The sequence below is a fragment of the Chelmon rostratus genome, chromosome 1 (genome assembly GCF_017976325.1).
Source record: "Chelmon rostratus isolate fCheRos1 chromosome 1, fCheRos1.pri, whole genome shotgun sequence".
Lineage (NCBI taxonomy): Eukaryota > Metazoa > Chordata > Actinopteri > Chaetodontiformes > Chaetodontidae > Chelmon > Chelmon rostratus.
The window spans coordinates 3535502-3563309 of NC_055658.1; the positions used below are offsets into that span (position 1 = coordinate 3535502).

Genomic DNA, 27808 nt, shown 5'->3' on the forward strand with positions numbered 1-27808 from the left:
GAAAAGGGAACCACATCTAAAACAATTGTACAGAGCAACAATGATGTTATTCTCTCTGGTCTACATCAACTCTGTGCAGCTTATTGTGCTTGATGATCTGAAATGTGACAGGATGAGAATGATGAAAAAGTTCATCACAATAACCATCAGCAGCATAACAGAGCTCTTTTCACCTTGTAGAAATCCTATATTCACTCATTCTGTTTCAGGGGTGGGTGGTCTATATGTCAAAGACCCTCTCTCCAGTTTTTCCCAGTGCAGGTCCAGGCCTTTCATTCCCCAGCCAGGCTGAGCACCACCCTTCCTCCCTCTGCTTAGTAATAATAATAATAATAAACTCTATTTATAGAGCACTTTTCAAAATCCATGTTACAAAGTGCTTCACAAAGGCAGCAAAATCAAACAGATAAATCATGAAACCATCAGGTTTTAAAAGAAAACAGATAACACAACAATGTGGTGTATAGTCATCAGAGAAACTCCAGGTTTGTAGGTGACGCCGTTCTCCCCCACACGTACTTCCTGAGAAATCCCCTCATTTGCTCTGAGTCCTCTACACCCGCCATCCTGTCCTCCATGCTGTTCACCCATCACTGTCTGTCCTACTGACCTTCCACATTTCAGACATTATTGTGAGGCTTCAGCTTTTAATCAAATCTTGTTTGACAAGATTGATTATATAGGACAGAGTAGGAATATATGATTTTTTTCTTAAATAACACATTATTTTCTCCAAACTTTGATCTTAACCCACTGCACTTACAGTTTATTTTTCAAGGTCACAGTTTTACCGCAATTGTGAGCATAGGATACTTTTTTTGCCAGGCTAACTGCCCTGTTTTAGTTCATTTGTGTTATACTGTATCTGTGCACAGTTTCATGAGGTTACTAACCCCTGAGATCCTTGATTTATTTTGGACTCCATGTTAACCACAGCTCTCCCCTGAGATGCTGTTCAGATGCTAATGGTGACCTCTCATATGGTCTTCTCAGTGTTTCTTCTTTTGTCAAACTGAAAGTGAAATGATTTAATTCCTGTGCATTAATGAATTTCCACTCCCAGGACAGGTACAAGTGAAAATAAGCATATAAACAAATACAATTATTTCAAATGAACATCTGAAAGAAAAACACTGACTTTGTAAGAGAACAGCATATGAAGAGCCACACAAGCAGCTCTTTGAGGCTGTACTTAATGTGGTGCTTTGAGTTAAAAACATGTAAACATGCTCACAATGACAATGCTAACATGCTGATTTTTAGCAGATAAAGTTTACCACATTTATCATCTGAATTTAGCATGTTAGCATACAGCTGAGACTGATGGTGAATGTCATTGGTTTTGCAGGTATTGGAAAAATTAAGGGCCAGACTGGGATTATAATTCAGGCCAGGACTCTAATGTCAGCCTAGGCTAGTCTCTACACACTCACAACAGACCATGTACACTGTAACTGTGAATACCACTAACATATCTTTTACTTTTATTACTACACATGAAACAGCTTCAAAAAACAAACAGTAACAAGTGTCCTTAGTTTCAAGAGTTAGTCAATTGCACTTCCATAATTAAGGCTACAGGCACAGAAGTATTGATATATAGAATTTTTGGGGGTGTTGGGGCACCTGCATTTCTCCACAACTGTCACTGGACTTGCGTCAATCATCATGAAGCACTCATGAAAAGAGTATTCAGCTATTTATTTTCTACATTATTTCCAAGCATACACGTCTGCGGCTTTCCTGCACAGCATGAGTAAGTGTTAATGCAATTTATTCGTTTTTTGTCACGCTGCTTGCACTCCACGCACTGATTGGTGCATGTGCATGTGACCAATCACAGGTGATAACAGATAGAGCTCATACCCTCAGGTTAAAAGCAAGTGGGGGATTGGAGCTGACAGTCCACAGCTCTGAGTGGCTGTAGCTGCCCTGTTTTGTGTTCAGTTTGATATATCCTGTCACTGCACTGATACTTGAGGCCTACTGTCTACTTAACAATCTGATGTGGGCATCATATATCAATTATTAGCACACCAGTCTGAAATAACTGGAATCAGTATCAGTGTCAAAAAATCAGTCAGACCCTAATACACACACAGAGCATATGGTAGGTTTGGGGGTGAAGTCTCTTGTTTGTGGATACCATTAAGTTCCTGTCATCACAGCTTATCTGCTGCAAGCTAAGCCAAATTAAACACACAACCACTTGAAAGAGGACAAACTTTCAGTCCACAGTTCGATTGGCTCCAGTTCATTTTTCCCTTCCTGTAGGTCCATCACATTGAGATAATCTGCACAAACTCCTTCTGTCGTTCCTCTGCTTTTCCTCACAGCGACGTTGGTCTTCACGTCAAAAGCTCAGACCGAATCATTGTACATGCCGCAGCCTAGATGGTGACATCTGTGAAGTCTCGTCTAGCAAATCCTTTCTGAAAAAACATAAAGACACAATATAAATACTGACAAACAATGAAAAAACAGTGAACATGTTCCCAACATGATACAGAGATTGGACTTAACATTTACACTCAGATTATGCTGCCGCTAATCATTTGCTGCATGTTCTGTCTGTCTCTGTACAGTTCAGTATGTAGCAAAGGAGTTACCTGTCTAACTTCCCAGTTAGATCACCTTCAATCACCTCCAGCTTGTTCAAAACTCTGCTGCCACATTACTCTGATCTTCACTTCATTACACAAGCTTCCAGTTTGTTTTAGGATCTGTTATAAACTGATGTGAATCACCTTAAGGAATAACACAGCAACCAGAGTAGACTGCTGACCTTTTAGATGACACCAATAATTTCCAATTGTCCCATGAGCTTATCATGCACTATGAGTGATTCTTGTTTAACGCATTTCCCTTTTTATAGCGTTTCCCAGTTTGTTTCCTATATCGTTGCTTCCTGAGGTTATTTGTTTGTTTGGTTTGTTCTTTTGATAGGGGTGTAATATGTAGGAGTTGGCCACCTGTTGAAGGTCACTGTAAACAAATAGGGGGCAGCATATCATCATAACCGCTGTTAGCTATATTCCTTGCCATAGCTATGGCTGTAGATACTAGCTGCCATTAGCTAGTTAGCTCAGTTAGCTAGTGGCCCAGCTGACTGAGTTTGCCTGACCAGCAGACAGAGCAACATTCATTTGGAGATGATGTTTTTGGACACCTGATGAGCCCCATTCCCATACTGACTCTTCTTTTAGCTCTGGTTTTGTCTCCACCAGCTCCTGAGGGAAATACCAGGCTCTTTTGCAGCTAAATGCTCCATTACCACCACATCAGCTAACAGCTAACTGTGTCTGTGCTGTTTGGTGCTCCACAGGTGGTGTACGGTGGGTTTATCAGAGCCTCCTCACTGCCGCTGCTGGAAACAGGGCTGAGTTTTTCAGATGTTTTTCTTTAGACCAGTTAGTTTGTACTGTGACTCGTGAAGACAGCTCAGAGTTTTGTGTGAACTGCATGAGCTCTGGTCGAGGACAGATACACAACAGGATATCTATCAAATGCTAGAACTTCACCATGGCCACCCAGCAGTCACATAAACACATGGCTTTTGTTTGCTGTGTCAGGTTCAGTTTGGCTGGGGCCTGATGTGTGTGGGTGTGTGAGTGTGTGTGTGTGTGTGTGTGGGGGGGGGTTCAACAGGAGGAACATAACAGTGTTCAGGAGCTGCCAAGTCCACCTAACCAAACTCTTCTTTTATTCATCCCAGAAGGCACAAAAGAGACAAACCCAAAAATGTCTCAGCCAGATTCTCTGCATTCCTGCTGAGAGCGGTCACTCAGAAACTAAAACGCAACAAAACCCAGACCAAACACCGGCCAGGACGGACACAAGCAGACTACTCAGTAGATAACACAGGGATCCTCATGAGAATGAAGAGAGAAGGAGTCTCATCACTATCTTAGACAAAAATAAAGGAATTTAGGATTGTTACATCTCAAAATTGACTCAGTTTTAGTTTTGATATAGTGTAATATGGTGTAATTTCCACTTAGAATTACAAACTCTTACCAGCAGGCGTGAGAGCAATAACATGTTGGCTACAGTAATCAGCTTGGCATTCCACAGCAGACTGGTAAAACATCCCTCTATAAAAGGAGCTGCTTCTTTTTGTTCGTGCCCAGGCTGCTGTAATCCTGTTAGCCCCTCATTTTGGATCTTTATCAACTTCACAAACTGGGGAAAACCAACTCGTTCTTAGTTGTATTTTAACAGATTTTCAGATTTTGGAGTACACAGCCAATTTCAATAATTCCCACTGTGCTGTGGAAAGAAATCATTCAGCATTGCCTGTAGTTTACTTATTTTACTTCATTAAAAGCTGTTATAATAAACTCTGAACTGTTCCATATCCAGCAAAGGTATTGCAAAAGAAACACTTTATATTACCAGTGCATACATAAAGGGGGTCGCTGGTGGTGATGAGCCCACAGAGAAATATCAGCCAACAGTTCCCCTCAGCTCTACCGAGTGTTAAAGCATTGTTTTGGTTTTACAGTTTACTCTCACAGCTCATGTCCGTGTTGTTTCCAGCAGCAGTGAGCAGCTGCTTTCAGCAAACTCTTTAAAGACCCACTGAAATAAAATAAACATTTCTGCCAGGAAATCTCCAGTTCTAATCCTGTGCACTTGTGTTGACTGTTCTCTCTTGGTGTATGCCAACTATTAGTCAAATAAAGATCTTTTCTAAAACCGAAGTCCAACACTTATCCTTCAGATCAATCTGAACAATATGATTAAATCCCTCTTGTAATTATAGCCCACTTACATATTCTGTTTACTCTAAGCATGTTACATTAGAGAAGCTAAAGATGCTCTAACTGCTCTCTAACTGTGAAACCCACTGTACACTACCTACCCACCACCAAACAAGACACACAGTGTAAGCATCTAGTTGGTGAACATCGTGGAGCATTAAGCCTCTAAGGAGCCAGACATGTTTCTCAGAAGCTGGTGGAGACCAAAACAGAGCTAAAAGGAGAATGAATATTTAACTTATATTCATCAGGTGGACACAAACAAATGAAATGTTCTGTATTTGCTGGATGTGTAAATGAGCTATTGATTGCCAGCACATTTGTCATATTTGATAAGATGATAATATGTCAGTGTTGTTTATTATCTTTTGGCGAAAAATCTGGGATGTACTTAACATTGGCAGATACACACCAAACATGAAAAACCTCCTGAGGACAATCTGACCAATTAGACGACATCTTATTTCCTTCAAGTAACCTGAAGCCATTAGTGTGAGCTACAACAACAGATGTTGTGTCAAACTAATTTCATTGGATACTTTAGATCTGCTGTTAATGCAGCGTGGTTATCTCTGGTGACTCTGAATACTGCTGACAGTTCACTAATGTGTATTTTTAGCAGAAATGATAGCCATGAATTAAAGGACTGAACAGAATATTTTCAGTGAACCACTGATTTCCCAACGTGTGACATGACAGATTGAGAGCCACCTCAACACAGTGAAGAACTTTAGTAACTCTGCAATCTAACTGCTATCAGCTACAGAGAAAATATTTGCATTTGCAGAGCCAAGTATCCCCAGATACAGCATGGCCAGAGGCTAACAAGATACAGGCTTTCAGAACAGAGCGAAGGAGGGGGGGGGGGGCGGCCAATAGGAAGGGAGGAGTGAAGGTCAAGTGGGACAAAAAACAGATGTGTGCAGATGTAAACTACAAAACCATCTGGTGGAGACAAAGGTTTAAAGCACAATGCCATTCCACACCCACACATTATGTTCTCCATTTTCACTTCAGACTCATGTATTCATTCACACATGCGGGGGTTTGATTATTACAATTATGTATACTCTACAGTATTTGTACTAAAATCAAAATAATGGATGTATTTACAATTTAATACACTTAAATATGAGATTTAAAGATGGATTAACCTTAGCCTGTTTTGTCTGATGGTTTGTTACACAGAACAATCTGGGAAGTTATTCATGGAAACTGTTTGGAAAAGGGCAGGCACTTTCAAAATACTTGGCAGGTGATTGGATGAACCAACCACCGTCTATCACGGGCTCACTCGAACCAATCAGACCACCGAACCATATGACAAACATCTTTTCCAATGAGATGATGAAATACCCTTCAGTTCTGATATAACACATGAAGCCGCCATTTTTGTTTTTGTTTGTTTTATGTCTGCAAGCATGTAACTGGAAGCCTGGCAAGACGGCTTCTCATGTTGTGTGACCTCAAATGTTTAAGATTAACCACATACACTGTCAATTCCACTCGAGTCAAAAGCTGAGAATATGCTGCTGAGCTTGTTAGCAGGCATTTTTTTACATTATGTGGAATAACACTGAATTACCAAGTTGTCAGATCAGTAAGGAAGGAACCACGATTACAACTTCAGCTTAGGTCTCCACTAACTCCTGTGAAGTATTTCACTTCACAGGAGTTAGTGGAGACTTAAAAGGAGAGCTAGTGTAACTGTCAGGGCAATTTCTGGTTCTGCTGGCTTTATCGGCCGTTTTGATTTTATTGGCCTTATCGACTTCACTGGTTTTTACTGTGGGATGTATGATATCTTGCTTTTTAAATTTTATTTTAATCTATAAATGATTATAAGCATGTTGCTAAATATGTCTGGAGATGTATGTTCTGTGATGCAATGATGCTGAACCCCAGAAAAGTTTCCCCAAAGGGACTTTAAGGTGTATAGTATCTTATCTGATTAATGGAGTTACATTTGTTAGGTAGACACAAATACACTTCCAAATGAAATCCAATGGTGCTGTGTCTGCTGGATGCACCAAAAATTTCTAATACATTTGCCACAGCAACGTCACAAGACAACAGTACTGTCTATCTGTGTCATGTTGTGGCTGAACCCCAGCCCCCTAATGGCCCCCCAAAAAATCAACTAATGCACAATTAAAAAGAACACTTTTTTTGTTTAAAGCAAACCGCCTACTTTCCAGACCACCTTCACGAGGAATAGGAGCTTATACCCGGTGTCTCCAGAAATACATATCTCTGTATGTTGGTGGAGTAAATGAGAGTTTTGGCCAGAGCTATACAGAGGCCTGCAAACTCAGGAGGGATGAGAAAGATGGGATTTTATAATTTTCTCAGTTTTATATCATAATAAAATTCAGTATTGTTTGGTTCTGGACTGAGAAAAAATATAATTTGAAGTTGTCACGCTGGGCTGTCAGAAATTCTAGATGTTAAATTACGTAGCAATATTATTATAATAATACATGAATCAACAGTAAAATATAAGATAACTGCAGCCCTAATCATTTCCCCTGTCTTATGGCCTAATTGCTTGCTATTTCCTCTCTCTTAACAAAGCTGACACGTTTACCTCTATGTACTGTCTACAATATTGGAATAAGTTTGTATAACGTCTCTTGCTATCAGCAGCTGTGGGTCTCACCAGTTTGTAGTCTTTGTGCAGTTTGTTGTACTGGAACATGTTGCAGAGGACAGTTGAGGCCGCTCTGGCAGCTTTTAAACTCCCACAGCTAAAGCAAGACACAGCGACAGACAGTTAGAGACAAGTAGGACTAACAAATAGGAAATACCACAGCATAAACAGAGGAAAGACACCCAATGATAAACTCTCTACAATGACCTGCAAATTAACAAAATGTTAGTGTTTTCTTTTGTATAGTCAATGGGCAAGCAGTAACAGCTCCAAAATATCTAAAGTCATAAACAGGAAACAGAGGACACAGAGAGGTCACGGCTCTCGCATAACTAAAAGATTGTAGAATCTAAAAAAATTCAACCAATTATAAGGAGCATGAAGAAAAGCTTGTTGCTGTAATGAAACAGTTTTGAACCTTGTATCCCCTGTATGAACCTTGATGCCTCAATTTAACATTATTAGTGAGCAGCTCTGTTTTTCACTGTGCTAGACTGATATTTAAGGAATACAGCACATGTCAGCTCTACCTGTTATCATGGGATGTTTTGATGCCCACTAGTTTCGGCAGGCCGTTGAAGTACGAGATGTCACGGGCTGCCAAGGAACTGCAGGCGACCAGGTGATTGAGGGCTCCACAGATGTTGACCACCACCTCGCTGGATGGTGTTTTCTGAAGGCCATCACTGGGCAGCTTTGACACCAAAACTTTCACCATGTTCATGGCTGCAAGGACAAAGAGCAAAGGTGGTTATCTGATGAGACTGTTCTTAGATAAATGCTTTGCGGACATGCCATACTGTTAGAAGGGCAATCCACAACTTTTCCGCATCAAAATCAGTTAACTCATCATGAGGAGTATTATGGCTTTTGTGGTTCTTGCTCAACAGCTCCCACACACTCAGTGCTCTGTTTGTTCCACATTATACAAAGGAGCATTGGCTGTCTCTTTTCCATGGGTCCAGTTGTGAAACCTCACAGAAACGTATGCATCTGTAACTCCATGGCTCTGTGCAATACTTCATATTTCAACATAGGAACATATGGAGTGCTCAAATCACAGTACCAACAGTACCACAGTACCAACTGTCATTCACAACCAAAACCTGACGCCCCTTGGACAACACTAATGTAAGGAGTTCTATCACTATCAGTGCTCCACTTCAGTTTGACTTAAAATATATTAGACACAGACAGCCACTAGTTTGCATCTTACCTGTGTGGTCTTTGTTGGAGGAGTGTCTGGCCAGATTTCTCAGCAGACCGGTCAGAGGTCTCAGCTCCATGTCACTGTTGGTGTCTAACAGATCCATCAGGATGGGCAGCATCCTCTCATGCTCCATTACTACACCACTGAGCACTGATGACCACTGGCAGAGAGAGGCAGAGATCACATGAGTTCAGTTCTGTTCTGGGCGCTATTGTTGGTTTTCTTGCTGAAGAATCCAATTCAAATGCAACCAAAAAAAAAACAAATACAAATCAGACAGTTCATTTTGGATTATACATATACACGCATAGTTCATATTTCTATGGTGTGTGAGATCCTACCCTGGTCTCTCCTGCAGTGATATTTTGCAGGGCTCCTATGGCAGCCTCACGACTGGTGGAGTTGCCGTCACTGTTTTGTAGAACAAGCTTGTATAGTGTCACCACCTTAGGGTGCCACAGCCACTCAGCCCCCTTAGGCTGCCGTGACACCTCAGACAGTGTGGACAGATTCTGGTTACGCTGTCGAAGAGGAGGTAAAAGAGAGAGAACATTTTCATTTATTGTACACTAACATATAGCACATTCTGTTGTGGTTGCACAACTGTGAGTTAAGCTTATTTTCCTCTTATCAGTTTTATATCACATTTGACATTTCAAACAAGGTTTTCTCTTGTATCAGTACAATGTTTTAGGGACTGTGCATCTGTGCGTCCCAAACAGAGGCTTTCAGGTTGTGGGGAGAAAAGGCAAAATATTGAACACACACAGAAACAGGATGGACACAGCTAGCTTGGAGGCATGGACAAGCACGAACAGCTAGGAAATACAACCCACATAGAGTTGTGATGCTGTACAAAACATAAATAAAACAGAATGTGATACATTGTTTTCACATTGTTTTTTATGGTTATGGCCAAATAAGTAAAATAACAAAACTTGTTATTCCATGTGTACCTGCAATGTAATACTACCATTGAGCATGCTCAATAAGGGTCCACATTAAAAGACAGCAAAGAAGTAATGTAAGGGAGTAATAAAAAACAGTCAGAGACTTTTAAATAAATTAAAGCCAGTGTCTATCATAGCTTTCAGTTAGAGTGCCACCCAAGCTTAGTATACAACTCACAATGATGAATAATATAATTATCACCAGCAATAAATCTGAGTGACAAAGTGACAAAGCAGCGTCTAAGAGTTTCAGATTTGAAGCTGAAGCATGCATGTATAAAATGCCATCATCATCCCACACTAACAGGAAAGTTGCCTCAATAAGCGTTTTTCCACAATGCTGAGGAAAACATGTTTTATTACTATAGATAAAACCTATTTTTACCTTAATATGCTCACCTGTTTAGTCACATGATTTTTAAAAGTTACCCTCTCATCAATTCAAACTACAAGATACTGGTACTATGTTTACACGATTCTTAGTGGAGACGGGTTTATCTAAATCTACATTTTTAGCTTTGGTGAAAAACATGAATCTTGTTCAATCTGTGTGTAGTCATGGTTATTGAGTGCAACTTGCAAATTAGCAAAGCAATGCTGAAGGGATTTAACAACAGAATGTACAACATCCACACTACAAAATAGTATCGTCAGCATAAAGATGTATGTTACACCCAGTTACAGAAGAAGCAATATGATCTCTGTAAAAAGAGCAGAACAGGCAAAAGATGTGACACCTTGTATAAAATGCAAAAAATGTCAGATTTAACATTTCCAGTAGTGGCACACTGATTTTGGTCCATGAGGTAACCCTGAAAATGTTATTAAAATCTGATATTATGAGGCCTTTTTAAAAGCAAAGTATCGAATACCTTTGAAATGTCAATAAAAAGAGCTGCACAGAGTTTCCCTCTATCTCTAAAGCTGAAATAATGTCATTTAAAGCAAGTGCTATGCTGTGCTTTTAGCTAAACCTGACTGGTGTATGCTTAGAATAGAATATGCTGAGAGGATTATTTACTAAAATTTTACTATTTTTGCTGGGCACGATAATGTAGAAATAAGCCTAGAATTGTTGAGTTTGGCTGTTCCACTGCCTTTATGTACAGGAGTTAATAAACAGTCAGACCTCAGGAAGTGTGCCAGTTAAAACTGAAAAGCTAAAAATATGTTACTATGTACAGTGGGGATCAAGTTTATTCTCAAATCCTCCCGAGTCAGTCATTTTGCCTTTTCTGTCTGTTGTCAGAGATGACTCAGAGCGGTCTTTTTAAGTTTGGCCTGGGTGTCAGTAATTGTCTGTGAAAGAGTAATATTGCTACAGACTTCCATTGAATAATCAGAGGCTGAGCTCAGTCACTTCAAGTTAAAATCCCCCAGTAAAACAATCTCTGAATCTTTCCATGGAGCTAATAGATGAGCGGTCTCATCAACAGCTGAGGAGGAAGCAGTGGGAGGTCTGTACACTCCAACCACAAAAACAGAATTGTTTTGTGCAACACACACTTTGAGAGCCAAACACTCCAAGCAGTTTCTTACGGTGACTGCATTAAGACCAGCACAAGTAAAACAAGCTCTTGTAGAAATGGCCACATCTCCTCCTCCTGAATAACTGTGCATTCTTAAAAGGTTGTTAGCATTCAAGGCCACATCACAATCACTCTCAGTGCATCTCAACCAAGTTTCAGATAATAGCACAATGCCAGGATCCAGTGGTGTTATTAAGATTTTCAGCTGATCCAAATTTCCATGCTGAATAATGTTCCTGATGTTACAGTTAATGAAACGTAAACCTTTCCTTTTCTAAATATTTAAAGATTAAGGATAAGGTGTAGAGTAGATTTTGAAGAAGCAGTGAGGCTGAAGAAGGCTTAGATGTAGATGATGGAGACAGCATGGAGAATGTTTGCAGTGGGAGCACGGGTAGTGAATACCACCTCTGTTAAAAGTGACTTACACTCCCAGAAAAGACGAGACTGCCCTTGGGAGCATGGTTTGGAGGCCTAAACCAGAGAGCTGGTTCCAAGACAAGGGGTGAACTGTACGTGGGTGGGTCGTTAAGTGTGTTGCTCAGAGCAACAGTCAACAGAGGGACAATAGCTTTGACTCATTCATGATGAGGTGGTGTGGGGACCAGTGAGGGGTGAGAAGTCTTTCTCATTCAGAATGGAGGATCATTCTTAGATCACGCTTTAGATCACTCTTAGTACAGCACCACGAACATTGCTTCAGTATGTGCACAAATACAAAGCTTAGCAGGCGTGCAGTGCCTACTTACCATTGTTAAGCTATGATTGAACAATCAATGTTTGGGGGAGGGATTTAGTGCCCTGCCACTTTGGTCATTGGGTTCAAGATACTTTAATCACCAAAGGTAGGGAAAGGGAAAAATTTCCCTAAAACCAGAACCATTATCATCCTTTGTAGACCCTGAAATGCCATTCCAGGCTCGACAGCGGCTTAGCCAGGAGTTGTCAAGATATCTTTCCGTTCACAGCTTAAAGTCTTTGGTGTGTGACAGACAGAGGGTCAGATCACTATCCTAAGGCCACACTGAAGCAGGAAAAAAGTCTGTTCACTCTCCATGTAGCCTGGCTAATGATCTACTCTGGGAAAGGGTCCATCACATGGAAAACCAGGTCAAACAGTATACAGTTAAACAGGTCCCTTTCTCCCCACTCTAGGGGTGACGATGAGAACATACATGTAACAGTGGGCCTGATGTTGACTCTCTGTTAGCCTCCACGCTATTGATATGAGTAATGCGATCTGCTGGTTGTGTGTGTTGTATTGGAAACTGAGCCTCCCTGTGGACCTGTGGCCACCTCTAAGGTTTCTGTCTGCAAGGCCACTTATTATGAGGCTATTACTGAGACTCCTGAAAGAATCCTGACCTGCTCAGTGTCGATGGCTTGACCTAAAGCTTGACTTTTTGAGGCTTTATGAGTGAAAATTTTTTTTTAAATCACTCATAAAAAATGACTTAAGCACATTACAGTGCAATCTTGAAAAATTCTATATATCTGATCATGATCATGCAGCTAACAAACAGCACTTGAAGTGAGGTAGGATGCATGTGCATGAATAGTGTGGTCTGAGGTTGATCACTGATCTATATAATTTATACATGACAGGTGGTTATATGACCTGGATACAGGCAGCCTGTATTCACTACCTGCCCTGACATGTAAGCTATTGAGCCTGCGACTCAGAACAGGACAATAAAAGGATGGATAGTGTTGATGCTGTCTGTAGAGCAAAATGTAAAGCAAATGTAGCTGCACTCTTTCTTACTTTTTCAAAAACATCTTTTAAAATATATCTACATTTCAAGTCCTCATTAAGATGTATAAGTGGATTTTGATGCCCTAAGAAGGATTCAGATGAAAAGCTCTGGACAATGATGGGGCTAAAAACAGACATGAGCACAAAGAACAGTGACACTGACATACAGCAAAGATAATCACGAGCAGACACCAGCATACAGCCCTTTGCTAAGCAGCAGAAATAGCAACAAGCACACGTCAGTGCACAGAGTGAATGAGGGCATGGCTGCTTTCTATGTCTCTTGGAGGGATGTGATGGGTGTGGCTGTAGCACTCGAGCTAGAAGGCTGACATAATATCCAACGGGTTTCTGATTATATAAACTTCGGATCTAAAAGTAAACAGGCATTTGGAACAAACTTCCAATCACACTGATGGGTAATGTAAATACAAATACAATAAAATGTTATAATTTATTTCTTCTTCCACCAGCCAGTCTTAATTTGTGTTTGTCTGCTCTTGGTGCTGGGCAGGTAGTGTGTGAATATCCTGGAATTCAGCAGTTTGCTTGATGTACAGCATCGGGGCAGATGATTAAATCATTTGTGACAGGTGTGTAATTTTATGTGCAATGAATCTTACCTCAGTGTCCTTTTTGCTATACAGAGTAAAGCAGCCGATGGCCTCGTTGTCCCTGAGGGCAGAGGCTCTCTTTGGGCCCTCCAGACGGAGACGGACTGAGGGAGGAAGCTCAGTGTACAGCTGGTAGGACAGATTCCTCATCACACACAATGAATTCTCCAAACCCTAAACATAAAGAAAGACACAGAGAGGAGCGATAAGAGGAGGGTGAAAGTGGACAATTTGTATTGAAAGCAGTAATAAATAACTGACTAACCAGAGAGGACACTTTAATATTTAACAGGTTTTTGAGGAAACTTCTTTCACAACTCAAAGTCAAACAACTGAGCAGTTTACATTTCAACATTGACAAAAACATGGCAGTAAGCAACACACTTTGGGATTTAATCTCTTTTTACCATGGGTTAGTCACTATTGCTCTGTCATCAGCGGGGAGGGATGTTAACTGTTTGATCAATGGTAATATAGGGATCTGATCACAGGTAATAGCTCATGTAAACAGCTTGAGAAAATAACCCCTGAAAGCAGCACCTGAAGCAAACCTGAAGTATTTGTCACAGAAACATAGCTGATGATGATTATTGTCCTGACTTCAATTCAGCTGAACCACCACTGCACAAAATATCTGAATGCCTGGATGAAGCAAAATAAATAACTGAGTGTAAGGGAAGTACAGATATTTCTAAATGTGTTAAATTTCCACTATGTAGTCAAGCAAAGGCATTTTGAGAACAATGACTGTCTGTTAAAAATTGTGGACCAATCCATGGTTACATGACGACTTTGGCCAGATTCTGGCACCAGATGAAAAGTCAGAGGATTAGGAAGCATTGCCAGGGCACCATGAGTGTCTGTACAAAATGTCATGGCAATTAATCCAATAGTTGTTGAGATATTTCAGTGTGGACCAAAGTAGTGTACTGACTGACACTGACATTCATCCATAGAGCTTCAGAGGTAGCATGCCTAAAAAGCACACAGAGTCTGATGACTTCCAGTCTCAGAGTAAAACACCTTTGGCAGTGACCATGTCCTAAACTAATGTTTGTTGGTGCCTATACAAAAGTGGATCTGATTGGATCCATTTATTGAGAACTTGAGAACAATAAATGATTAATCATCGAGAAGAACATAACATGAATGAGATGATGATGGTAGAGTTTGACCAGTTGTGAGAATTGCTGACAACAATGATCAGCGATACTGTTAAACTGAAGCACAGATTCACCTCACTCAGCTCCTAAACCTTAAATAAAACACAATTCAGTTTGACCCTTTTCCTCTACTAGATGGGTGAGTTTATTTTGTTCATCTATTAGACTAAAAAAGCTAAGAGGGCTTGTGAAATGTAGACCCCCCCTGCTCTTGAGGTTAAAGTGGTATTATGAGACAGAACAGGCCGGGGTTAGCTTGTCAGCATGCTAACTTCAGTGGATAGCTCTACAACATAATACATAGTCTTCTTTGACGTACTGTCAGAACCGTTACTTCTTCACGTTGATCTGATAACGTTAGGTCATTTATTGAACGTTTTGGCTATATCTTACACATTGCACCTTTGAAAGTGAGGACACCCCACATGGCATGCTCATCCAGGTGCAGGAAGGGTTCATGTGGATGTTTAACAAAAGCAGCGCATGAATCAATCATCTTGGTTAAAGGTTTATCCAAGTGTCTGCAAAGTCATTTTGGTCTGTTGCTTGTGTTCTGAACCCAAGTCAGCTCCTGCTGCAGTGTGCCAAACCACAGTGAGCGAAGAAGAATGTAAGGGGAACAGTTTCCTCACATATCTAACATAGAAGAGCAAGTATTCACCTACGTGACAAGTCATGCAGGACCCTGTGCCTCATAACGAAGCAGTGAAAGTAGGGTACACTGAGAGAGAAGCTACTGAACTGGGTAACAAGCTGACATTCCTTAGGGATTAATCCACATGTGCTAATCCTGTGCAGCTGCCATCTGAAGTAACACTACTGAATAATTAATTATTATTGACAACAAATCTCATGAAAATACCTAAACAAACAAAATATTGATCTTACTAAGTGGTCACAGTCTGATATATGTTATTCGTCTGTGCTACAGAGCTCTATTGTTCTCTGAGTTCAGACATACACGGATTCTCTGAGCTCAAATCTTTTATTTCTATCTCATTCTTATTACATAGAGAAATGTCCAGAATATTCCAATAACGCTGTCCAACGTTGCTGCTAATGAACACAAAATAAACCTCGTCAGTTTTCAGGTTTGTGTGCTCTCTGCAGCCGGTGTCTGTAACTCTGTAACACTGCTGTACAAAGTGGACTGAATATTTCTTTTTGAGAGCAGGACTAAGAACACATTGTTGAGTAACCTTGACTTTTCAGTTTGTCAGTACTCATAGCTATGGATGTTGTAAAGGGCCTGCAGTGTGGTGTGTTGTAGCAATAATGACCATTGTGATTTTCAAATCATTGTTATTTACAGTGTATAAAAGGCTATTACAGAGTCCCAACTACCTTGTCATCCACTCTCTCCTCTTGTTGAATGTAGGACACCAGAGAGTCCACCAGGCCTCGCATATCTCTCATCTTCTGTCTCGTCCTCTCATTCACTGAGCTCAGGTTCCTATGGACACATTACACACACACACACACACACACACACACACACACACACACACACACACACACATTTAAAGCCAGGTTAAGCTGTAGCAGAACATCATGGAGTAAAGCTGTCTCACTAAAATTACTGTTTGATCTTTGTGTGACTTGAGCGCAAGATAAATGATGCTCTCTTCAGTCCCTTCAGTAGCAGCCCCACTCTGAAAAAAACTGTATTTTCTGGAGCTTAGGGCACTTACGTGTAATTCTATCTCTGTCAAGAAACTCTGCAGAGACTCAGACATGCTTAAGGTGTAACCTGAATGTTACTTTTTTATGTGATGACAATGAAGAATTTATTCAAGGTTTATTCATGATCAAAACTCTACAATGAGATAGCGAAGCAGCAGTGTCATGCTACAAGTGCATGAAAGATGCATTATTTAAAGTCAGCACAAAGAGATCACATATCTAAATACACCTGGATAAAGAACTGGTTCAGTAAATCAAGCTGGTGTTTTGCTTCCAGTAGAAGCAACCAAGCGCTGCCTCTATTCTTAGGGTCATGGATACTGATGTATTTAGTCTCATTCAACTGAACAAACTGAGAGAAACAATGTGGATCTGCATCTGTGTCTGTCCCCTACTGTATAAAGGACACATCACCTGGCAAAGCACCAGCCAAGAGCATGGCCAGTCCAGTCCCCTGTGTTTACTGGAGTATGGTTGTTACTCTGTAAATTGATTTTTTAGCTATGCTAGCAGCAGGTCTGCAGACGTGGCAATGTCAGCTGGTCAATCAGTCGCCACATTGGTCATTGCATTATGTCAACAGCTAATGGTTGGATGGCCATGAAGTGTTGTACCAACACTGGTGTCCTGAGAGAGTGAGCCTGTTGCACCAACACCAACGCTCAGCACAGGGTGACGGCTAGAGCATGGTTCTCTGTGCAGTCACCTGAGGCAGCCGGTGGTGTTGTAGAAGATGTCTCTCTCAGATGGGCTCAGAGGGATGCTGCTGCACAGAGGGATCAGTACTTTCTCTGTCAGCTCTGGTAAAGCTTCTTTGGACAGCTTCTCCTTCAGGTTGTCTCTGGAGGACAGATTCCACAGGACCCCTGTAGCCACAACAGGATTTTTAGTCTGTCATCTGAATAATCATCTGAATACTTCAAACCACTAAAATGTGATAAATCATCAACATCCCCTGGGTTATGTGACAACCATGACTACCTGTGATGGTCTTTCGAAGCTCCTCATCAGGCTCGCCCAGGATGCTGACGAGCCGCATCACTCCGCCGGCATCTACGAGCGCTGCCTTGTTGTCGGTGTTTTCGTAGATGAGGTTTCGTGTGGCGCCAGTGGCATAACGCTGCACTGCTTGGTTGTCACTGGAGAAAAGCTGAACCAGAGCTGGGATGCCATGCAGAGTACGGACCTGGGAGACAGGATCAGGAAGAACACACACCAGACTGTAAATACAAACACGTAGAGACAAAGTGCTGGTGATGAACAAATGAAACACTAAGTGAAAAAACAAATGGCCAATCAAATACATACAAATATAAATACAGAGAAAGAGGCATATATAACCAAACACAGCCAAGTGCAAGCTGCTGTTACCTGGTTTTTGGCATTGTTGCTATGGTAACACTGGTGTTGTATGTATGCGGCTCCCAGGACTTGCAAGGCAGTATCTGACTCAGACAGATATCTCACAGCTGTAGCCATGTCCAGACCCTGCATCCTACACACACACACACACACACACATACAAGCTTTACATCAACAGTGGCTATGACCAGCAATGTATGCTGAAGCTGTAATCCCATTATGACTGCGACGAATAGTTATTTTCATCATTAATCAATCTGTCGATTATTTCTGTCACAATGACGTCACATTCGTCCTGTTCTTCTGCAGGACACTTCTGTCTGATAACACTACAACACACTGGACAAGCAATTCATCCAGCTGACGAAGCTACAAATAAAGCCGATCCAAGCCAGTGGTGGCCCAGATGTTACAGCCAGGGAAATTAGATGATGATATGTCTCACTCTTCCAGTGGATCATTGCTGTGTATCGACGCTCCATCCAAGATATCCACTCCCTTGCCGACACTCCTCACACTGCGGAGCGAGGCAGCCCGGTGGACGGGGGCTTGGTACTGCCCTGTTCCCACGACATGGTTGGCCCTGGACACATGCTGCTGCCACTGTGTCCTCCAGCCGTCCCCTGCCATGGGGACGCCCCTGCCGGTCCCCACCCAGCCCTCCTGACCAAAGCCAGAGCCCTGCTGCTGGTAGTGCTGCTGTCGGTTGGTAATGCGGCTGATGGTGCGGTGGGAGGGGCCTTTGTAGGTGTATTGAAGAGGCAGCTCCTCCTGCCAGTAGCCTCTTTCCTGAGCCAGTGTCCCGCTGAGGCTGCGCCTTAGGGTTCCGGGAGGAGGAACAGTGGCTGGGAAGGAGGCTTTCTCTGGAGGGACCAACACAGTCAGAGGAAACGCCTCCTGGTCTGCCTGGCACAGTGACTTAGAGCGTCTGCTTCTGCTGTGTGACTGGGAGGTCTGGAAGCTGCTGTGGATCATGCTGGTTCCTTGATTCCTCACCCGAGAAGTGGTTTCCACAGCAGAGCGAGAGGAGAAACCAGAGGGGTGAAGGGGTCTTGTGGGCACCTGCAGGGTGGGTGGTTAATAAAAGGTTAGCAGACACACTGCAGCAGACAAAGATAAATACCCTTTTTTTTCAACAACTTCTGATATAAAAAAGCACATTCTCATGTCTCCCTGCTGGAAAAAGTTGTTATAAAGAAGCTCTTACAGGGCAGGCAAGGACAGAGAAGTACCAAAAAATCTTTTTCATGTGACATTTTTCAAGAAACAGCACTTCATGCTAGTAAAACTGTCCTGGACAGGAAAAAGGTGGTGTAAGAGGTTCCACATACAGTAGCTCTGCAGGAAGCTCACTGCTGCCTTTGCATTGTTACACTGGCCACATAAAAGCAACAGGCAAACGTCCTGTTTATATTTTTCTTCTGTCTTTACATTGTTCTGAGTTTGCTCAGCGGCGTTTTCCCTCTCATAGACACAGAGACCATTAGACCAGAGAGGAAACATTATTCAGAAACAGTACTGCCTCATTGCTTTCAAGTGTGTGTATGTGGGTGTCTGTGGATGTGTATTACATTTTGGGGGAACACGACTGTGTGTGTGTGTGTGTGTGTGTGTGTGTGTGTGTGTGTGTGCGTGTGTGTGTGTGCATGCTTGACACACTGGTTTCCAGCAATGAAGGGCTACCCTACTCTTTCAAATATTATATATATATATGTGTGTGTGCAGTTTAAGTAACTTTGCTGGGTTTAACATGTTGGAACACAATGAAATCTGTACAACAAAGGGACAAGAAACATGAACAGTGAGTCATGACAGTCTACCTAGATTATCTAAACCACTTTTTTAGGAGGTAAAACTGAAATGATTACAGGTCAGAACAGGAGGTCAAACTTTAAGCCAGTCTGTCTGGAGAAACATTGCTTTGTAAAATTCGTTTTATTTTTATTTTTTTGGGTTTGTCTGATTCACCCAACTCTTTAAAGGTCTTAGAATTTCTTCAGCAGAATTTTTCCGTGGCAGTCTGAAGGCTCTGAAACAGACTTTAGACCTTCCTGATTGACAATTACATTTGCAGAATCTATTATTTAACTTTTAACTGAATAAATAAAATGTAAAACTCCAGACAGAACTGCTGGCCAAAACAACAAAACTAACACAGAAGTTCTAATAAATCTGAATAATCTTTTAACAATCAATGACTGATTTACAATACAATGTCCATTGTATTCAAACTCCACCATCAGTCAAACTTACAGTTTTCTGGCTGGAAGTCTGCACTGAATGCTCGCAGAGTTCACACGGGATAAAATAACAAAACAATTTTTGTTGTAATATCAGAGAACTAGATATTCAGGCCACTGTAAATGTCCAAGCTTCAAGCTGTTGTGTTTCCTGTCTTTGACCTAAGCTACACTAAACCACCAAACCTACAGTATCTCTGCACAGGTCTGTCCTGGACTTGTTGTGAATGTTTTGTTGCATGTATTACAGTGCAAAGCAGTAGTGGCAGGTGATACTCACGGCCATGGCGCGGCTGGGTGTGTGTATCATGGACCTGGAACTGAAACCATGGGTGTGGGTAAAGCTCTTTGCCTCAGGAAGGCTGTAGTCTAGACAAAGAGAAGGAGGATAAAAGATTAGTGTTTTTGATGGATAAGAAAGTGAGCAAAAATGATACATTGAGAGATGTTTTGGCTTATCCAGTGCTTTGAGTTGGCGATCCTCTGGGTCCAAATTGAGTCGGGGTGCTTGGGCTCTCTTATACTGGCTTGTAATTATAGTTATTATTATCATCATTATTATGATGTTTGTAAGATATGTGTTACAACATAGGAAAAGGCCTTTGTCATGACTCAAAAACTGACATCAAAAGAAAGGTTTAGTCTCATCTTGAACTGCAGTATCTCCAGATTAATTCCATACCAGATATGCTGCGATCCACTAAAGTTAGGCACAACACGAGATGAATAAATCCCTGTTTTGCTATCTTCACTGCAATCTTGACTCCAAAGGCGCTGGGAGGATGAGTGAGATTCAACTGTAGGTGCTCTACCAAGTAAAACAAATTCTGCTTCAAAAATAACACCTTTTTATGTTGGGCAAAACCACTAAATATGACCAGTTTTCACGACATCCACTCCGATATGTTTGATGTCACTGATAAATTATATCTAGGTTGTTGAATCACTGTGATAAAAAAGCACTAGATCCCATTTCCATTCCTATCTTTTAAAGCAGATGGTACTATGTTAGCTAAAGTTAAGCCTTCATACTTCTACAAGTTTATGTTATATCCTGAGACACATCTATGTACATGTATGTATGACTCCCATAAAAGCTTGTCATAATGTGGATAATTTCTGTATATCACTATGTGATATGTGATATATGTGTCACTGGTGAAAATGAACGTCATTTTAATGCATTGTCCTGCTTTTTTAAAAATTCCTGTTTTCTCTGTTTGATTTCTTATAGTGAGAAAGAGAGCATGAATACACAGAGCAAAAAGAAGAGGTGACATAACCATGTCAAATCCCTCCTTGCTTCTCCAATCTATCGTATAGGGTGCAGTTCACTTTAACCTGGGATGTTGGTCAGTGGTTAATGATGGCGGCGTTTGCAGAAGCAGCTCCCGTGTTTACTGCATTTTAGTACACACATTTTAGTATATTCAGCTGCATCCCAGTATATTGTTGTTGCATTTATGCATATTTTTATTGCATGTTCGTTTATTTTATTCTATTATCTTTATTTTATTTTATTATTTTTCTTATCTTTTTTTCTAACCTGAAATGCAAATTTCATTGACGTCCATGCCAATGACAATAAAGGCAATCTTGATACCTTACACATACAGTAGCTTTCACCCACTTAATAAATCTATCTATTGTATATTTGTATACATATATTTTTATTGTATATAAATCTATTGTTTAAACCAAACCCTCTTTTTCAAGATAAATTACCTGGATACTCTATCAAAGGTTTTTTTCTGTGTGTAATCTGGCAGTAAAACTTGTGTGGTCTGTATTAATATTATAAGGAACAGTTTTTTGCAAGTGGATCCACTTAAAAGCCAGATGCTTTCTTGATCATTGTTTAATAAAGATGCTAAAATACTTCTGTTTAGAGAGGTAATATATTGCCATCTTAGTTTTGAGTTAGCATGCTAACATTTGGTAATTAGCACTAAACAGAAAGTACAGCTGAGGATGAGTGAAGAGTCAGGGGATCACTTCAGTCATTATGACTCATTCTGAGGGCCACATGAATGTCTGTACCCAATTTTATGGCAATCCTTAATTGTCAAAGCATTCAGGGGATAATTAGGATACACTGTCTGGCAGCCACAGACGTCTGTACAAGATTTCGTGCCAATCGTTGAGTAGATGTCAAGATGTTTGAGTCTGGACCAAAGTGGTCGACCGTTTGTCATAGAGCCCACTGAGGGTCTTTGTATGAACAGTGATTGGGCAGAACGAAAGTATAACACAGGTGGATTCACTTCACCTCACTAATGTACACAGACATGAGCGACCTCACACAGATCACACACCGCCACCACATGAATGAGCACACTCAGGCACAGGAGCATGTTGTACTGTAACTCATTGTATAAGTGAGCTGCTATGAGTTGAACAGAGAGAGGAAGGGGGAGCGGTGCCTGTAGTAAATGGCTTGGTGAAAACAACACACACCATCCAGTTCAGCAGGACGGAAGGAAGAAGGGAGGCGATGGAGCTGGGAGGGGAGCTGGGCTGCATGCCTGAGGATAAGCATCACCAGTTCAAGGGTCAGGGAAGGTACACTCATACAAGACCAGCACGGTAAGGAGAACACACACAGCATACGACCTATAATATATTAAACATTTGCCATTTTATCAGATTTCATTCTTCAATATCTAAACCGATGCTTCACTGTTTGTAAACCTTATCTGATGATCACAAATAGAACTACTGGGTTAAACTCAGATTTGAAGGGAGCCCTCTGGTAGGCGGATGGTTACAGCACATCCTGCAGGACCGCACAGTCACAACCGTCACCTGGATGATTCCAGTCCTTGTTGCATGACAGACCCCTCTCTCCCTTGTTTCCCGTCTGCCACTCCACTTTCCCTATCAAATAACTGCAAAGAATTATCCAAAAAAAATCAATTTAAAGCTAGTTATCTTTGTGATATTCATGTGTACAGGCATGAGCATTTAACAAACAATTTAACGGGTTCTTAACATCACACCAGTCATGACTTTAAGTTCAAGAACCCCGGATATCATCCAGGGTTGTCTGAGTGAAAGTCTAATCATTTCTGCAAGCATGTGATGGTGCATGGCTTGCTGCTGGAACACTGCTATGGTCCTGATTAGCATTAGCAACTTTCCTTGTTGAATAATCAGTTTGGAAAAAAAAAAAGATAAACTATGTTTAAAAACATGGTTCCTTGGTACAAATGGAACAGCACTGTGTGAAGAGCAGCTGCGGTACAGAAGTCAACGACCCCTCCCAAGAAACTCTGCAAGAAATGTTTATCATTAAGTTTAAAACTGTGCGGCCTGCCTAGAGATTACACTTCAGTTCTGGAGAAATTCTGCAGTTTTGGTGCACAGATTTGTTCCTGACTGGAAGTGTAAGTATTAACTTGCTCCAGCTCTGATTTGCACTTCTGGTTGTGTCATCTACAGCAACAGCAATGACTGATGGGTCCTAAAGGCTCATGATCTTATACTATTCAGAACGAAGAAAGATAAAAGAATTTCTAACCAGTCATCATAAATTCACCTGTTGTGTAACTGTTCCAGGTGAACATACCGTGCCTCTATGTCACCTTATTCCTGCCTTCAAATGTGTCTATTCAGAATAAACTAGAACCGCTTCTGATTTCCACCGAGGCTGGACAGCACGTCATACAAACTACTTCATACTGTACATGTTTCAGATCTTGGTGATGGTCCAGGGGAGTGGGAGTCTCTACAGCAGTGGATCTGTTGCAACTCCCCTTTTCTTGATCCCAAGGCCCTGCAGATATCCAGACCTTTGTATCAGGGTGCCTGGTATAGCGTTAGATATGTCTTGTAGCTATTCACTGATTAAATACAGAATCTGCTGTATGTCTCAACCTTTGAACAGTGACAACAAAGACATGGTCAGATGGTTGGAAGCAGGATAGTACTGACTGTATGTGAACAAAAACACACTCGCATGAGGAATCCAGAATATGGGAGTGTTGCTATCTGAAGTTTGAACATGTTTTTTTGATAAACTCCTCTCTCACAGTTTTATGGCTGTGATTAAGTCCATCACCCGAGATGAGGCTGTTTTCTCTTTGGCTTCTGCAAAACAAGAAGCCTCTCAGTGATTTATGTGTGCAGCTCCTCTGCTTCACCGCGAGCCATTACTGGCTCATGACACCCAGCCAAGCCTTTCTCAACACCGTCTCAATACTTTCACTCTTTGTCACAAACTCATCTTCTCCTAAAGCTCCAATGCTTGTCCCATGATGTCCAAAAACAACCTTATTCTCCAGCACCGTGGTATCCAACACAAGTCTTAACTCCATACCCAACAGCCAGAGCCCTATGCAATGCTAATTACACCCCACACCACATATTTTAATCATTTTCAGAACACCAGTTAAGTGAGCAGCAGAAATACGAGGGTGTGCTCCCATCTCCTCTCATCAAAACTCATACATACCATGAGGAAAACAACAGGGGCGGGATGGTGTACAGAACGGACTCCTTCTATTACATGGACTGAAAGTCTGACCCTAAACTTGGTGGCAGGATGATCACACTGCTTGTTCATGCTCTTATGACCTTTGCTCCTTAGCTCCCTCATGTTTTTTTTTTTCCACAAGAGTTGTAGATAAAATGGATCAGATGTTTTCACAACCTTTCACCCATGGTAGGTGTTATTTGTCCAGCATGATGTATTTTAGGTGTCTGTCTATCACTGAAGAAAAACTGTCTATACTCAACTGTCAAATTCAGTCAGATCGAGTGAATCTAATTGTCTCTGATGTTGAGCCCTCAAGATTTATGGTCCAGTGAATATCAGACACTCAGTATGACAGCAGGTTGTGCAGCCCAGTCTAAAATAGACTCTGATAGCATGCTGTGAAGAGGCGATTGGAAAGGAATGTTCAACACACAAGGTGGTCAGTGAGTTTAGGAGGGGTGTGGAGCCAGACAGACGTCAGCTAACTTCCACTTCCCTGTCAATTTCTATCTGAATACGTTCCAGTTTAAAGGCTGGAGTCGACACCGCTGTTCATCTGCACACCCACACCAGCATCTCTTGAGAGTGCGTGACTTTCTGTTTGAGTCTGCATTATTTTGCTCCGCTCGCCCTCCCCATCTGTTTCCTGTGCTTTAATTTTCAGTGTGGCTGCGCTGCATCCAGATTATATTGAATTCAGACCACAGTATGTGAAATATGTGAACTTCATCTAAATTTTGCCAAACCCCTTTTGGCAATGTCACACAAAACAAACTCCAAACTTCAGCCACGACAGGTAACTTCAAATACTCTAAAATATTCTCGCCTAACTTCAAACACCATATCAGTGGTTTTGCGTGTGTTAGCCTCTTTACCCCAAGTCACATATACTTCACATCACTATTCACTCATTCAGGTCGACCAATCAGATTTTCCCACTGCCTCTGTGAGCCAGTCATCTTGCTGCTGCGGTTTAAAGCTTCCTGCCGCTGTCAGCTGTCATGATCGATGCACCGTCCTTCACAAACAATCTACATCACAACCACTTTCCCCAGTTGGTCCTCCCACTGAGCTCATCGGACGTCCAGCGCCACATCTCTTCATCAGATCTTCAGCCGAAAGTCACCAGCACCACCTCCTGTGTCTACACCACATCAGGGGGATATTCCTGTACAGCTCATGGCATCACTACCCCCTTAATATATGTTTTTTTTTCTTCAACTTTCCTATTGTGCTTCATGTAAACAAACTAATTCTATTACTCTTTAAGCAACTCTTTCAAAACATGTATTGTGTTATTTCACAAAAAGCGGAGATTCAGTTAAATGAAAAGCAATCTGTGTTGGCTTGGAGATATGCAGTTAGTCGTTTCACTAATGACAGGAGATCCCACATGAGATTACATGCAGCTCTCAAACAACATCCTGACTCCTTCATGGGTCAAAATGGGCTCCAGTTGTCTTATCAGACAGGAGGAGGAGTAGCCGTGAGGAGGAGACGTATCTCCTTCCTCTCCCACTCTTTCCTTTTAAAAAGACTAACGCAGGATCTTGATCCTATCCGCCAGGAGACAGATGTGGATCAAATCATCTGAACTTCTCAAGCTGACTGGCCACTATTATAAAGCTGTACATGTCAAGACAGAGACCATGAGGAACTGTGCGCTCAATAATCACTTTTGGATCATACTTTCAATTTCACATTCTTCATTAATGGGAAAGAAGTTCCTGCTTAACATGTGAACATTTACAACTCAAACCTATGCTGACTGGAATCTGTGATTCTGTCACAAATTAACGTTTCCATAGAGAGGAAAAAAACAGGAAATGACCAGGAAATAACACACTTGGTTCTCAAGGCACGCAAATACACATCTGCGTATCCGATGAACAGTACACAAGGATAACCTCAACAACATATGCTTTCCGGTAAAGTTTTATGTGATTCACACTTTGTCCGATTTTATCCATTTATATAAAATGTGTCATCTCCTAACAGAAAACAGTGAAATGGTCAGGATTACTGGCTTTGTAAAGCCAACTGACAGCAGTCACTGAGGAATAAACACATTCATGAGAAATGACTTAATGGTCTGGCTCCTAAAGTCCTGTGATATCAATCCTCTGAACAGTCTCGGGATCAAGTGGACTACAATAACAAAACATCAGTGATTCTTCCGTAACTCATTTTTCCGCAGCTAACATCAAAGACAGGAATTGCTCAAGAGGCTTCAGGTGGATGTTTTCAGCCAGGTTTGACTTCTTCCTGTGGAGCAAAACCCAGAAGCCTCCTCTGTGCTGAAAGGGTCTGCAGTGACAGTCGAGTGGAGCAAGACCAGCGCTTAACTGAACCTGAGTTTACTGTTTTAAGAGGTGCTTGGTGAATGAAAACCCAACTTACAAGCAGACCGCCTAGAAAGGATGTTTAGCCATGTTTCGAAATGCAAAAAATCTAACCCCCCCCCCCCAATTAAAAAACCCACTATGTTGTACAGTAGACCCTCAGTTCACTCTGTACGAATGCAGCAGTTTTGTGCCGTGAGTTTATTTGTTGAACACTTTAAATGACTTGTCCACACTGTGGCTGATGAGAAACAGTTTGGTTTCTCATTGGGGAAAAAAAGTAACTTTTTAAAACTTTTACTTCTCAATATTTCTTTATTAACAGCATTCTTCTCTTCTCTTGTCATCTCCCTCTGGATTTAACCTGGAGTTTGTTTTTCTTATTTCACAGCCTGAACACAGATTAGTGTGAAGCTGTTGTGGTTAAACATGGACCTACTTTCTGAACACTTCATGTCTTATTTATTTAAAGGACTCCAGAGGATCCTTACTTGAAGAGTTTTTGCTTCATGGGTTATGTTAATTACAGTTTCATGACCACCACCTGTTCGCCGCACCAGGGGCCAACCTGAAGCCAAATGTGTAAGGCAAGTGTCTCACCTGTTGATCCGACCAGCGAGTCGTCCAGTCTGGGCAGGGAGGAGGACTTCTTCTCAGCCAACCGCATCCGGACCTGCTCCCGGACCCTCCTGGCTTTAGCCACCGGGTCCGGAGACGGGCCATCCGAGGGAACCACATATGCGGTGCAGGAGGAGTTGGGCTGCAGGGCGGACAGAAAGCAGCCCTCCGCCACCGCGACGCTCATCCTCACAGCGGCGAACAGTTCACTTCAGCCGGGCAAAGAAAGGAGAGCAGCGGGCGCGGCTCGTCCGGTGTCCCCGCTCAGCGTCCGCTCTGAAATGGAGATCAGTCCTCAGCCAGACTGTGGAGGCGGGACCAGAGCCCACCTAGTGACGGCCAGGACGCGCTCACACGCAGCGCATTAACAGCCAACACTGGTGGAAGGATGTAATACCCGAAGTCCTCTGTGAGCATCCAGAGGAAAAGCTGTTCATCACCTCATCAAATT

At 41.7% G+C, this 27808-nt stretch overlaps 1 protein-coding gene across 1 annotated transcript; it reads right to left on the bottom strand.

Moving 5' to 3' along the window:
* Positions 1-1461: 1461 nt before the first annotated feature.
* LOC121604749 (plakophilin-3-like) lies at positions 1462-27621 on the bottom strand. Its single transcript, XM_041934352.1, has 13 exons — positions 27340-27621; positions 20201-20289; positions 18126-18742; positions 17690-17813; positions 17300-17504; positions 17025-17184; positions 15980-16088; positions 13482-13646; positions 8965-9144; positions 8630-8783; positions 7944-8139; positions 7423-7510; positions 1462-2432 (listed from the first exon to the last, which is right to left on the bottom strand). The coding sequence occupies exons 1-13, from the start codon at positions 27542-27544 to the stop codon at positions 2391-2393; spliced, it is 2334 nt and encodes a 777-aa protein (XP_041790286.1). The 5' UTR covers positions 27545-27621; the 3' UTR covers positions 1462-2390.
* Between the last annotated feature and the right edge of the window lie 187 nt (positions 27622-27808).

Bases quoted from the DNA above. Each gene is read 5' to 3' on its own strand.
- LOC121604749 (XM_041934352.1), bottom strand. From the start codon at position 27,544: ATGAGCGTCGCGGTGGCGGAGGGCTGCTTTCTGTCCGCCCTGCAGCCC. The intron at 17,814-18,125 runs GTGAGACATATC...GTGTGTGTGTAG, and splicing joins AGCAATGATCCACTGGAAGA to GATGCAGGGTCTGGACATGG. The intron at 9,145-13,481 runs GTAAGATTCATT...CCTCTTCGACAG, and splicing joins ATAGCAAAAAGGACACTGAG to CGTAACCAGAATCTGTCCAC.